At 47.6% G+C, this 14,346-nt stretch overlaps 1 protein-coding gene across 1 annotated transcript in view; it reads right to left on the reverse strand.

The window, feature by feature from the left end:
* Positions 1 to 14,346, reverse strand: part of BSG (basigin (Ok blood group)) — a 37,239-nt gene that overhangs the window by 21,073 nt on the left and 1,820 nt on the right. Inside the window, exon 2 of the mRNA XM_081895757.1 lies at positions 646 to 993. Coding sequence (XP_081751883.1) covers positions 646 to 993 — 348 coding nt within the window. The remainder of the gene's footprint in view (positions 1 to 645; positions 994 to 14,346) is intronic.

The following is a 14,346-nucleotide window of genomic DNA, read 5'->3' on the forward strand; positions in this document are numbered from 1 at the left end:
AGGGGGAGGAGGCAAATAAGCTGAAACTGGTTGTTCCACAGCACAAACAACTAGACGCGTTCCCCCACCCAGTGCTGCGCAGAGACAGTGCTACGGCCATTTCAAAAACGGTTGCAATTACACCACAAGCAAAACAAGACCGTTTCAATCCAGCTCGCGACAACCAGTAACCTCTAGCAAAGGTTGGAAAGCATATCAAAAGCAGGGGTGGGGGGGAGCAAGACTGTGTGTGTATACAGAAAGAGAGATACGCAGGAAAACGAGATGAAAAGAGGTTGGTTCGCTGGAGGCCGCCAAAAGCAGAGCCACTTTCAATTTTGCATTTCGGAAAAGGAACACCAAGGAGGACAACGTTGGCATTCAGGGTCCAGAAGCCAGAGGGATCGGTCAGGACGGTGTGGTTCTGATGGGGAAGTTACAACCCTTTTTGAGTAGGGCCACTCGCCAGGAGTGAAGGGGAGGATGCGGGTGGAGGGGGGAGGTCTCTTGGATTTCTACACAGTTAGGGCGGGAAGGTGCAGCAGGGTTCTCGGGAAGCCATGGGACATGGGTGAAAGGGGTGGCGGGGGCGTGGCAAAGCTGAGAGACACGGCTGTGTCCAAGCAAATGCCGCCGCCAAGGGGGATTGGGGCAACTGCCACTCACGCTCAATGACAATCACGTTCGCCTGGGAACGGATCCACTTGACTTTGGGGCTCTTCGACAAGTGGTTGCGGTCGGGGTCGTTGCTGGCCCGGCACTCGTAGGTGCCCGAGTCGTTGAGCGTGAGGTTGGTGACGTAGATGGCGCTGGTGGAGTGCTGCTTGTAGGTGGCGTTGATTTTGACCCGGTCCTGCCAGGCCCCGTCCCACAGCTGGACGGCTGTCTCGTTGGGCTCAGCCCCCTCGAACCACCACTGGATCTCGGGGATGGGGCTGCCGACAGCCTCGCAGTGCAGCTCCACACTGTCCTCCGTCAGCTTCTTTTGAGACAGCGGCGACTTTATGAAGCCAGCTGCGAGGCGGGGTGGGGGGAGAGGCGTTAGTGCAAAGTATTATTAGTGCAAGAGAGAAAGACAGTGAAGAGAAAGAGATCAGCAGCCTTTAAAAAAATATATTAAAGAAGAACCAGCATGGTAACTCACATCGGCACACTCACTCCACAAATGGCCACTTCTATTACATGCGCGGGTGGCGCTGTGGGTAAAGCCTCAGCGCCTAGGACTTGCCGATCGCATGGTCGGCGGTTCGAATCCCCGCGGCGGGGTGCACTCCCGTCATTCGGTCCCAGCGCCGGCCAACCTAGCAGTTCGAAAGCACCTCCGGGTGCAAGTAGATAAATAGGGACCGCTTACCAGCGGGAAGGTAAACAGCGTTCCGTGTGCTGCGCTGGCTCGCCAGATGCAGCTTGTCATGCTGGCCACATGACCCGGAAGTGTCTGCGGACAGCGCTGGCTCCCGGCCTATAGAGTGAGATGAGCGCACAACCCTAGAGTCTGGCAAGACTGGCCCGAACGGGCAGGGGTACCTTTACCTTTACCTATTACATGTAGCTGAAAATAGTGAGTAAGAAGAAATTTTGTCCTCCCCTCAAAAGACAGGGGTGGGCGAGCGGCTCCTGCACTCTCTCCGTTAGTAAGTCGCATTCTTCTTTTTCAAGCTTTGCCTGACAAGAACTTGGGGCCTACAAGGAACTGGTGGAAAACTAGACAGGAAGCACCACAAGACTGGTTTTACACTTCTTGCTGTTTAACTTGCATCCCACCGAGACTACTGCGGCAAGTCCTGGGTATGTTGGGTCACTGTGTCCTTATCAGAAGGCTTGACAAGCTTCCGAGGCAATTACAGAGCCTTCAACAGAAAGGCCACATGCAGAACTTTGGACGTGCTCAGAAGAAGGTGAACAAGCCAACAGCATCGCAGCTCCAGGTGCTTTACTTATGCAGCAACACAGCAATCAGAGGCTCTCAATCCATACCCATCCCAAACAAAAAATGCTGGAAAATGGACTGTTTTGTTATTTATTTGCTCTTTATATCCCACCTTTCCTCCAACAAGCTCAAGGTACTTTCCCCCTCTCCATATTATTGTTGCAACACCATGCAGGTTTGGCTGAAGGGCAGTGACTGGCCCCAGGTCACCCGGCAAGCTTCATGGCTGAGTGTAGATTTGAATGCCAACAGTGTTAGAAACTGAGATGTGAAAGCTAGGAGCTAAATGGCACTTTAAACCTAGGTTGCGGGCGCAACAACGGAATGTCTAGGCACTTTTTTATAAGAAGAATGCAAAGCTGAAAATGAATGAACTGCAGCTAAAATATCATCTTCATTTTTTTCACACAAGTCTAGTCCTTCCCCTGCCCACCCCCCTAATATTCTTAAGAGGGTCTCTTCTCCGGTCTTCAGAGAGTAGCTGGAAGTGGGGAGGCAGAAAAAAAGGTTCTCCTTTCCTTCCACTCTGCAGTTTTAATCTGAAATCTTAGGCACAGTAATGCCCCCAGAGCTCAGAAACTGCTTTCGCAAAATGCGCCTAGAACAGGGGAGTTTCAAACACTGAATGCCAGTCCCTCAGGTCCAAATCCATCCCTTTTAACCAGTGCACCACATTAGCTATATAATCAAAGCACAGACAGCTTTATCTCAACCAATGCATTCTTGTATTTCTCGTGCGATAGATGAAGGAGGGGAGTAATTCCTCTTCAGAACTAGCATGAAAGTTGGCACACTATTGTGAAAATCATGGGCCCTAGGCAAGACTGCTGAGAATGGGAAAAGGTGGTATACTGCACCCAAACCATACTGTGGAAGTCACAGGGCACAGGTTAGGGCCTTAGTAGATTCTTTGATAACCCCAACCCTGGGCTCTATCATCAGAAGATAAACTAAAAAGTACAGGGTTAAGTACGGAGATTTCCACAGGGCACCTAAACATGCGGATCACAAGCTCGTGAGCCTTTACTATTATCAGCAGCCAAAACTTGCCCAAGTTTTGCATTTAGCCAAGAAAGCTAGTATGTTCTACAATCATGGTGTTTAGTTGTCTTTGCAGATTTTATTTTTGGACTGATTTTCACGGAGCAAGGCAACTTACAGCAAAAGGGTTTACAGAGAAGCCCTTAGCTTAGAAATCTTCACTCCAGTCCTATGCTTGCCTAAACTCAGAATCACACAAAGCACCCATGTAAGCAATGGCTCCCCAATTTTCTTCCATTTTGGGGGCAGTGGGATGAGCAGTTCAGGTGGGGATGCTCAGGCAGGTGTATAATAATAATAATAATAATAATAATAATAATAATAATAATAATAATAGACAGTTGCTTAAGCCCTCACTTGCAAAAGACTTCTCACTTGCTTTTCAGTTCCGGTTACTGGTCTTCATTCCCTTCTGCAGAGAAGAGGGAAACAGGGGGACGAGTCATTAAGAGGGAAGCTAATGACGGGGGACATTTGAGGCACCGTGCACGTCAACTGCCACACAGTTTAGCAATTGTCGCAGGAGTGTTTGCCCTTGCAGCAAACCCAGATGATTCCTTCCAGGCATGCCAAGGGACAAAGACAAGCCTTGCTACGCAATTATCAGAAAGCAGAGCACCCCTCCGACAGGGAGCACGTCCTCACATGCCCCACGCTGAGGTGAACAAGCATGCCTTTGCCTCCTTCGCCAACGGTCAGTTGACCCAAATTGGGTAACTCTTGGCCCGCAGCCTGGCCATAGTGACTGGGTGCCATTGTGTGGGGTTCCGATTCCCGGTGCGGCAAGCCAGCTCCCTCTGCGCTACTAGCCAACCTGTCGTGTTGCGTCAGACCTCAGTGTGCTCGCTCACTCGGCTGCGCAATCGGATACAATATGCCCTCGCAAAATCTTAGCGTAAGCCAAAAATTAAAAACCGAGCAAAAAATAAAAGTTCAGGGAATCTTTTCTTTAACCAAGGCTGGATAAACCTTGCCCAAAGCAAATAGCATTAAGAGCCAAAACAATGCCGAGGCTACCCAGGGGAAGAGAGAGTGAACGGAACATTGAAGCATCAAGAGGGACTAGATTTAGAATGCATGTAGGGACATGCGAAGGGTGGCGCTGTGGGTTAAACCACAGAGCCTAGGATTTGCTGATCAGAAGGTCGGCGGTTTGAATCCCTGCGACGGGGTGAGCTCCCGTTGCTCGGTCCCTGCTCCTGCCAACCTAGCACTTCGAAAGCACGTCAAAGTGCAAGTAGATAAATAGGTACCACTCCGGCGGGAAGGTAAACGGCGTTTCCGTGCGCTGCTCTGGTTCGCCAGAAGCGGCTTAGTCCTGCTGGCCACATGACCCGGAAGCTGTACGCCGGCTCCCTCTGCCAATAAAGCGAGATGAGCGCCGCAACCCCAGAGTCGGCCACGACTGGACCTAATGGTCAGGGGTCCCATTACCATTAGGGACATGCGAAGCTGCCTTATACAGAGTCATAAGGACCTTCTGCTTAAGAATGTAAATAGAGCCAGTGCCCATCTAGTTCAGCATCCTGTTCTCACAGTGGCCTACGAGATGCCTGTGGGATCACCATAAGCAGGATCCGAACATAAAAGCACTCCTGCAGTTTTCAGCAACTCTAGTATAAACTCTAGTTACTTGTCAAGACAATATGCCTTTTAATTGTTTTAGCAACCAGGCAGAGTATGCAAGCCTGTTCAGGGAAACTGTTGCAAAACGGGAAACCTTATTCATGCCTAGAGTTTTAAAGGTCTGCTTTCTTCAGAAACAAGACACTTTTGGGGCCAGAAGTCCTGCTTGCACATCCATAGCATGCCTCTTTAAGAGAAGGTAGGGAAACCTCAAGACAGAGGTCAAATGTGGGCCTCCAGGCTCCTCTGTTTGGCCCTGGGAACTTTTCCTAGGTCTCACTGGTCCTCCTTGACACACTCCTTAACTGTTTTTGCCTAGCTTAAATGTGTCCTTGAACTTGGAGGACAGTGTGTGTATTGAAAACAGCCTGCTGTACCAAAGGTTTAAATCTGCACACCTCTGGCTTAACGTACCATGGGCATGCCCTGAGTGACCTCAACCAAAGAATCTAAGGTTAAACTCTACTCTTCCCAGTACATCAGATGCAAGAAAACTGAGTCATCACATCCAAGAGAACTTTAACTTGCTTTAGTCATGGGAACTGGTGGGTTGCATCACATCCTGTACAGTCAGGGCTGGCTGTGTTGCCTGGTTTGCTACCCGGAAAAACCCATGTATGGGGTGAGGAACCTGTGGCCTTTGAGACATCACTCAACTCCAAGCCCTGTCACCCCCAGCCACAATGGTCAGGAACAAGGAGAGTTCAGCAAGATCTGGAGGGTCACTGGCTCCCCACCCCATGTCCTGCCCTGCAAGCTACCCAGAGATTTAGGCAGAGAAGCTCCTTTAGACAACAGGAATGGGGAAGTCCAGGTCTGAGGAGGAGAAACTGGTCCTCCAGGCCTCTCCTTGGGTATTTTTTGAATCCGTCTGCTTCTTACCTGCCTGGATGGAGGATAGAGATGTACGTCTATCCCTGTATCTCTCTGGCTTTCCCCCCACCCAGTTTGGGTGAGGAGACAAATGTGGCCACCAGCCTGGAAATGCCCCCCCCCCTGAGCCTACAAAACACAGCAGTAAACAAATTATTGGGAAATTATACACACTCAAGAATCCACACATTTTAAAAAAATGTCCCTAAATCTGGCCTCCAAACTGGAACAAGCAAATGAAGCGCTGCAGGCAACCTTGCAGGGCTGAACTCAGTTCACTGGGCTCTGAGTCTTGTTCACCCATCAAAACACTTTAAAAAAAAGAAAAGGGAGAAAAGGCACTAACTGCTGGCTGAGGCACTCGGTAAGGAGTTTGTGCCAACAGCCAAGGAACTGCCATGCTCTGGGGGCAGAGGAGGAGAGAGATGGTCATGACAGGATTTTTTCTGTTCCTTGCATAATACGATAACTCAGGAAGTTGTGTGGTGGTAAATTCAGGGCAGGAACAATAAGAACCTACTTCACACAATACACAATTTATGGCTTTTACTGGTTTTGGCTCTGCGCTTTACAGAAAAGCGACTGAAAAGAGTATATATTTTTTTAAATAAAGTGGGGTAGAAATTAAGGAAACAAATAGGTGACTTGGGGCAGCACATGCTTTCTTCAGTCAAAGGTATATATTCAAGAAAGCTTATGGGAGGGGCACTTTGTGAAGTACATTGGGCTGTACATTAGTCATGCACTGAGTAGACCCACTGAAATTTAGAGGACAAGGCTTGAAATTAATGGATATACGCCAGGCATGCACTTTATTTTCAATGAGTCTATTCCGAGCAGAATTTTGCTAGATCCACCCCATTACAAACAATTCCAGCTAGGTTTTAAGCCTTAGCTGGTGTTCAGCTTTCAAAACCGAAGAGACTTTGGTCACAGTAAAATCAAAGCACTATGTCACTCCAGGTTTACGAAGCTTATTTAAATTTATGGAGTTGGCTTTATTATTATAAAGCACACTGGGAACAGCTCTGTGACTGAAGGGCAGCGGAGATATGTGTTTGATAAATAAAAGCAGTTAAAAGGTTAGAAGGGCCAGCCCTCTTGCAAAGGTCGGGCTGGCTAGACAACCCAGCTGGTGTCTACTGCCAGTAAACCCCAGAATTCACATGGGAGGTGGGTTCTAAAATAGCGCACGCTGCTCTGGGCTACAAAACATATTAAAAACAAGGTACGGCAAAATGGATCGCTAGCCAACAAGGAAAGGTGCAGAGAGATTAGGCATGTGGGCTGGCTAGCTGATGATGGACAGACTGGCACAGCCCAATAAGGACTAACGTGCTTTGCCTTATGCAATTGGGACAAGTCACTTTTCCAGTGAGAAGGAGGGTAAGAGGGAGAATGACGGCATCTCAACCTGGAACTTTCTGCATGCAAAGCAGATGTTCTACTGCTGATCTGCCACACTTTGAGCTATGACCCTTTTTAACCTTAGTGGGAGCATTCACAGGCACCCTATGCTACGGGAGCTGAACCACACAATTTTCCTCACCAATGAAAAATGTGGCATCCTGCTCGAAGTTCCTACACAGGATTTACTGCTTGTCGGAGCAAGCTTGTTTGACTGTGGAGGTGCACAGGCCAAGGGAATAGGGAAAACTTGCCAGGTTCTCAGGGAAGTAAGTCCTAGATGATGGAGGAAACAGGTTGGATCAAGAGAGGGGCAGAACGATGTCCCAAGAGAAAGGAGGATACTCCTGTCCCGCTTAGCTGTTTATGCCCAGCTCTTATATACCCTGCCCCAGGGAAAAACACATGATCTGCTCATTCGCTTCAAAGTAAAGTCACCTTCAACTAAAAACAGACACTCCCCACTCTGAGCTGAGGGGAGGAGCTGGAGAACTGCAGGGCAGCTCTGGCACAAATGTAGCCATCCAGCCACTGGCTATGGCCAAGGTCCTTTCACAGATATAAAGCAGGGGTTTTGACCCCTTTTCCGGGACCACTTCTCCCCCCCAGTTACAGCTACTAGGCTTCTTTGGACAAAGCACAGCACATCCTAAGCCTCCATGAAATTTTCTGCACGCCTGGGACTGGATGCTCATCTCATCTTTTAGGCTAGGGCTTGGGGAACTGTTTCCAGCATTAGGGGCCGAATTCTCTTCTGGGCAATCTTCCAAGGGCCACATGCCAGTAGTGGGCAGTTGAAAAAGTGTGGAGCAGTGAGTGGCAATTTTCTCATTTGGACCATAGGCTGGTTTCTACACCCACACAATTCTGGAGATCAAGAGGCAATATCAGAGTTCAAGGGCATATTCCAGTCAGGCAAATGCAGTCAAGGAGTGTGGAATACAGGGCTGGTGAAGTCTGCAACCCAGGGAGAGTTCTGAGGGCCAGACAGGATTGCTTGGAGGGCTGCATTTGGCCCCCAGGCTCCCCATCTCTAATTTCAGGCCATGAGGCATCCTGACTAAACTTCACTCTTTGGCACTTTAGAACCGAAACAACATCAAAAACAGATTAAGTTGAAGAAACCTGGCATTTCTAAATACGCCCAACCTCATACAAAGAGATGGTTTGGGGAAGAATTCATTTTTTCAACAGGGCGGAGGCTTCATGTTGCAACTAACCCAAGGCTGCAAATCTAAAATGGCAGCTCTCCGACAAATGTAAGCAGCAATTTTTTAAAAAGCTATTGTTTTGCCACTCAAAACCTGCCCTCTGAACCAGCTGCTTGCCCTACAAGGAGACCATGCTAAGACAGCATGAAGATTCAGGGGCAAAAGGTACAGATATTGGGATAATTGTGAAACAAGTGAAAAACTTGCACTTTCTGCAAGGAGTGCAAGATGGCATTTGGAAGTACAAACTCTCTGAAAGGGACCTGAGGGATGGTGAGTGGACAAATCCAAGGCATAGTATCCCATAGCTGCACTTCGAAAGTGCCTAGATAGCAAGCAGTAGGACAGCTGGACCAGCTCAGATAAGCTCTTACCCAGATAAAACCCACACAAACCTACCCCAAGAGATGCATTTAAGAAACAACTAACTATAAACATCAACTCCCCCCTCCCTCCGACGTGCCCACACAATTAAACTCTGGAAGTCACTCCCACAAGTAGTGATGGTTACCAACTTGAAAAAGAGGATTACACAGATTCATGCAGTATAAGGCTATTAACAGCTACTGGCCACAATGGCTACATTCTCTCCTCCACTGTCTGAGGAAAGCCAGTTGCAGGAAATTGCAAGTGGGAAAAGCACAACTGCACTCAGGTCGTTTGCAGGCTTGCCAAGGTTGGCCACCGTGAAACCAGGCTCTTTTGATGTTCTTAGATGTATCTGGCTGATACCTCTGCAAAGCAAATCTAGACAGGAGAAGAGAGGGCACTCCCTTGTTTCCCAGGCTGCTTTCACCTCCCACGGAGAATTCCTTGAGCTTCAAAGGGTGTTTCTAAGTTAAGATAGGACACAAGAGGATCTAATAACAAAAACTCTCTTGTGTGCTTTGCAGCTTAAAGCAGGATAAGGGACCCCTGCAGCCCTCCAGAAGTTGTTGTGACTCCCAGCTCCCATTATTCCTGACTGGTTAGGGTGGCAGGAGTGGGCTCTCGCCAACTTGGACAGCTTACAAAAAAAGGATTAGACAAATCCACGGAGGAGAAGGCTATCTGTCATGTTCTTCCACTGTCAAAGGCAGTAAGTGCCTCTGAAAGCCAGTTATTGGGGATCACAGGCTAGCCATCCCTGGGTAAGGATCTGCTTCCAGATGCATTCGATGGTACTGGGGTGGATAAAATAATATAGCCAAACAGTTGCGGCATCTCTGAAGCCTTTACAACAGGTTGTAAGCAAGCAGAGTACCGGGAATTACACAGATGAAGAGAGCCGCTAAAGGGTTTGGTGTTTCACAAGACGGTTGCTCTCAGCCTCCCATTTTGTAGCTCAAGCCTACTAGAGGTTTTTTCCCCCCACTAAAAGCCGGAAGGGTAACCATAAAGCTGCACCACATGATCGCTCTCTGAGCAGCTAAGCTAATGATCTGCTCAAAGATTGGTCTGATCAAACAATAATCTGCGGGCTTTTACACAAAGGTCAGCATCTGCAGCAAGAGTTATCCCACTAAATGATTATAGTCTCAATGTTTTTCAGCCGCCTTCATCAAACTGGTGCCCCCAAGATGTCTTTAGCCTGCAACGTTGGCTGAGGCTGATTTGGAAGGCACCAGGGTTTGGTGAAGGCGCCTGTAGAGTAAGATAGCAGTGCAATTCAAGGAACCCGTTTGTCTGGGCCTTGAATGTGGGTAGACAAAATCATGCCTGGCTGAGGGGAAAAATCCAGCTTCAACTGCCCATTTGCAAAATGGGAAGAACAATTACCTCCCTTACAGGGTTGTTGTATGAATTATGTCCAAGTGCTCTGTAACCAAGCAGGGCTGTGGTTTCCACTGCTCTGAAAAAATAAGAAAGGAATCCAGTCACCCATGCCCTACGTTTGCAAGGTCTTTTGCAACCTCACCCCACTAAGACCATACATTTCATGCTGTGGGTTGTGTGAGTGCCCACCTTGTCTGGAATCCTGCTTCCCATAGAAACCACGTAGATACCTCTGGGAAGCCTGCTCTCAGGGCAAAAAAGGAAGACTGCCTCCAAATCCAGAGGATTGCTATAGCCACTGTGGCAAAGAGCCACTCATACAACCATGAATATGCCAAACACTTTTCAGAAGCTACTGAAACCAGAGGTCATCGTCCAGCCCGTCACCCCTAATGTACAGTGTTCTAAGCCCTTCCAAGCCTATGGAACAGGGCAGCAAAGATATTTAAATCCACACAAATGGCTGATCTGTTTACCACCCTGTTGTTGAAAGATGACTAGGTGAACTCCAGAGCCCAGAATGTCTTCACGGGCTTAGAAATGCCAGCCAGACTCCCAGGGATATTCTGGGAAACCACTTGCAACAAAAGCAGCATTACTAAGGGGGCCAGGAGAAGGAGACGGAACAAGGCTGGCTTGCCAGCGTGAGGCAGGTTCTAAGCCTCTCACGGGAAAGGTCTTTAAGCGGAGAGCTAATTAAATACCAGGCTACATTTGCAAACACTTAATCTTGAGGAGCTCCATTGGGTATTAATGCTAAGCTTTAATAGGCCCTAATAAAAATTAACAAGCAACAGAATTAAGACCATACAAACAAAAGCCTGTGGGGTGGTGGTCTGAATGCCAGCTGATGAACCCAAATCTGTGTTTTTTTTTAGAAAAAAACAAGTTTCAAGGATGGTACAGCCTGAGGACAGGATGGAGACACAGATTTAGACCACCACCCTTTCCCCCACTCCTGCAGAGCCTTGAAGTACAATGCCTTCTGTCCCCACCTGCTGTTGCTTTCAGGCCAAAAGAATCAACAACATTGCAGGAGGCTGCAGCGTATTTGTACCGCCGGACCCCCAGCCCCACACCGCCAACTGCTTCATAGGAAGCTGGAAACAAATAAAGATGTCATGAAACACGAGAACGCGTTTTGTTCAGGGTAAAAAACCAATGGCAGTTTCTAATTCAAAAACCATGCCAGTTTAGATTTGACGTAGCAGCATTAGGTAAAAGTCAGGAGCAGGGAACCTCGGGCCAGGGGCTGATCACGGCCCTCCAGACCTGTCTTCCTGGCCCTTGGAACTCCTCCAGCTCACACACACCCCATGGCTCTGCTTTGCAGCTGGCTGGATCCTTGAACTCTGATGCCTTTCACCTGCCCAGATGGAAGATAGAGGCATGTGTGTGTAGAAACTAACCTAACCTTAACCTACTTCTGCCTCTGGTCCTGCCTGTTGCTGTGTTAACCACAAAGGTTGTCCAGAAGGAAAAGTGGCCCCAAGCTGGAAAAAGGTTTCTTGCTCCTGGACTAGGTGTTTAGAAGAAATAGTGGATGCATTTACAATTCCAGAGAGAAAAACCAGATGCAAACATTCTTTCACTCAAACATGTGGCCCTCCAGATATTCTTGAACTATGCTCCATAATTCCTGGTCACTGGCCATGTAGTCCAATGTCTGAGCCAACCCTCCACTAGAAGATAAAACAATTTTACGTCTTGTTTTAAAGACTGAGGGTCAGTTTCCCCATTACAACTGGTCAAGATGATGAAAACCTTCCTGTCTAGCAATTTGTTTTATTTTACTATTTGGAAATAAGAAGAGGGGAAAATCCTGAACAAGATGGGAGGAGGAAGAAAGAGGAACAGGCTCAACTGCGCGTTTGCATTAAAAATAGAAAACTTTAATTATAGAGCTTTAAAAGGGGTGTTTCCATCAATGAACAATCTCACAGCCCCAGAAAAGAAGGGCAGGGGTGAGAAACCAGTTAATCTGCAAAGCAGCAAAGAGTTTCACTAAAGAAAATGATACTGTTCTCAAACCTTCCTCCAGATTTATATTTTGGGAGGATGGGGAAAAAAAAATATTGTCAATGAACAAAGGGCATGATCCTGGGAATGGTCCTTTTCTCAATCCCAGTAGGATTAAGACACCCACACACAGCTATGCTTGGGCATAACTCGACCCAACCTTAGAATATGGTAAGGGTTTTTGAGTCAATGTACCATATAGTCTCTTTCCTACCCTGCCCCAGCTTTTTCATCCCCCTCACAGCTGAAGCCCACAATAAAATCCAATCTCAGTCTTCAGGGCAATGCAGAACGGCATTTGGCATCTCCATCCTCTTTAATATGGGAACCATTTCCTCTCACCTCTCCTTGTGAAGAGAAACTCAGTCTTCCCACAACCCAGCAGGCATGTCCTGGTAACCCCCCAATGTAGATAGGACACCGAATACATGCAAGCTATTGAAAGAAAACGGGCCCTCACAAATCGAGTGCCTTACTCCTAGTGATGTGGGAGGAAGTATTTCATTCTAGCCATAAAGCATTCTCCTTCCTAATGGATTCCAACTGCAAATACAAAGGTGTTTCTTTTTAAACTTTGTTTACTGAATAAGAATCAAATGAATACAATGAATTAGATTGCTCTCTAGGGCCGGGGCTGCCACTGTGGCACCTGTGGGACAGGCAGCCACAGGCTTCCCTACACCCTTTGCTTTAAAGTTGTTTTAATGGTGTATTTTACACTGCTGCCCCCACCCTGGGACCTTCTGGTGAGCATTAAAACTAGTAATAATAATACAGCTAGCAGCCCCTGCTTTGGGGCACCAGAAAATTTCCCAGGAAGTTACCTGTTCCCACGCTTACAAGCAGCGAAGTAGGATGGGCGGACCAAAAAGTCACCTTATATGGGCATGTTACTGCATTGCATGAAGACTGAGGTGGGGGGACACTTGGCAATTCCATACACACATACCCTGTATTCCTTCTTCCAACAGAGAAGCCCACTCCCATCTCTCTTCTGCAAGGGGAAGGTCAGCCCCAATTAAGAAATGAATTGCATATTGTTCAGCCATTGCTCATTACAGGGATGATAATGGAAGCTCCTCCAAGGATGCCTGGTTCTCTTGCAGGTGTCCCTGTGTTTTTCCCCTCTCTGGGCATAGGCTCCCAGAGTTAGCCATACTCAGGGCAGACCGACTGAAATTAATGGACCTACCTAACTTAGTGATACATAAGGAACAGGGAATAAGAGTAGAAGTCTGAGATGGCTTTTCCTGCTAACAACGGACTGATAGCTTTGGCTTTCTTTAAAAGATTTATCCTCTCCAAAGGCACCTGTAACAAGGGTTTAGAATTATACACATTTTCTTCTTAAAGACAGGAGATCCAATTGCAAATTCTGATGCCAGTTCACAGCTTTACCATAACTGAGTTAGTGGAGAGCGAGAGAGAGAGAGAGAGAGAGAGAGAGAGAGAGAGAGAGAGAGAGAGAGAGAGAGAGAGAGAGATATAAAAGAGGGGCATCTGAACATTAATGGCATAGTTTAAAAACAACACATACATTCCTTCAGGCATACCTAGAATACAACTTTGTGCCACACTTATAGGGAACCTCAGGTTCAGCTGCTGAATGTGGCTCCAGGTGTCTCTTATCTGCTCCTTGGGATTCTCCACAGAATATGCCTCTAGGCCATCAATTGCCCTGCTTCATGCCTCCTTTTCATAGGAAGGAGCATTTCATCCCTGTTGCTTTTAGTAATAAATTGCATTTTTTTAGTACTGTAAAATAACTTTGAGCCTGCAGCGTGAAAGGGCAGCCTTCCCCAACAACTTTCATGAGCTCTGAGGGCACGTTGGCAGAGGATAACTGCATTTGTAGCAATCACCTAAGATTTGGATAGACCCATCTAGACATGGGTTTTGCCATTTTGGTGAGATCTAGGCCCAAGAAACTCTACCTGTGATGCAGCTGGGAAACTGCATTCTCAACAGCTAGTGGCTTCCAGGAGAGAGCAAGCAAAGTTGAGGTCCCACCCCAACAGGACCCAAGGGCACCCATATACTCTGTTTCAGGTAAGGGAACAGCTGCATTTGCTATGGGGCACAGAAAACTAAGAGCAACATCAACTTTGCCACCTGTGCACCCCGTCCTCAGGTTGGCCTGCCCCCCTCTCACCAAGCAAACACTACACCCCTGTACACAAATACTGTACACCACCACTCCAACGAGTCTTTGCTACCCTCTACCTCATACACCATAGTAACATGCCGTCAACTCGTTAAGAATATTGGGTTGTGGCCAATTAATCCATCCTGCCTGCGCAAAGACATAGTGAGCCCCACACGGTCACCATGCGAACCCCGCCCAGCAGATCTTCGGGGGGAGGGCGATATAGAAATGTAATATTATAATAATAATAATAATAATAATAATAATAATAATAATAATAATTTTATTTATACCCTGCCCATCTAGCTGAGTTTCCCCGCCAACCCACCCAGAGAGATGGGGGGGGGGAGAGAGGTCAC

This window comes from Podarcis melisellensis (genome assembly GCF_964234715.1).
Source record: "Podarcis melisellensis genome assembly, chromosome: 18".
Taxonomy (NCBI): Eukaryota; Metazoa; Chordata; class Lepidosauria; order Squamata; family Lacertidae; genus Podarcis; species Podarcis melisellensis.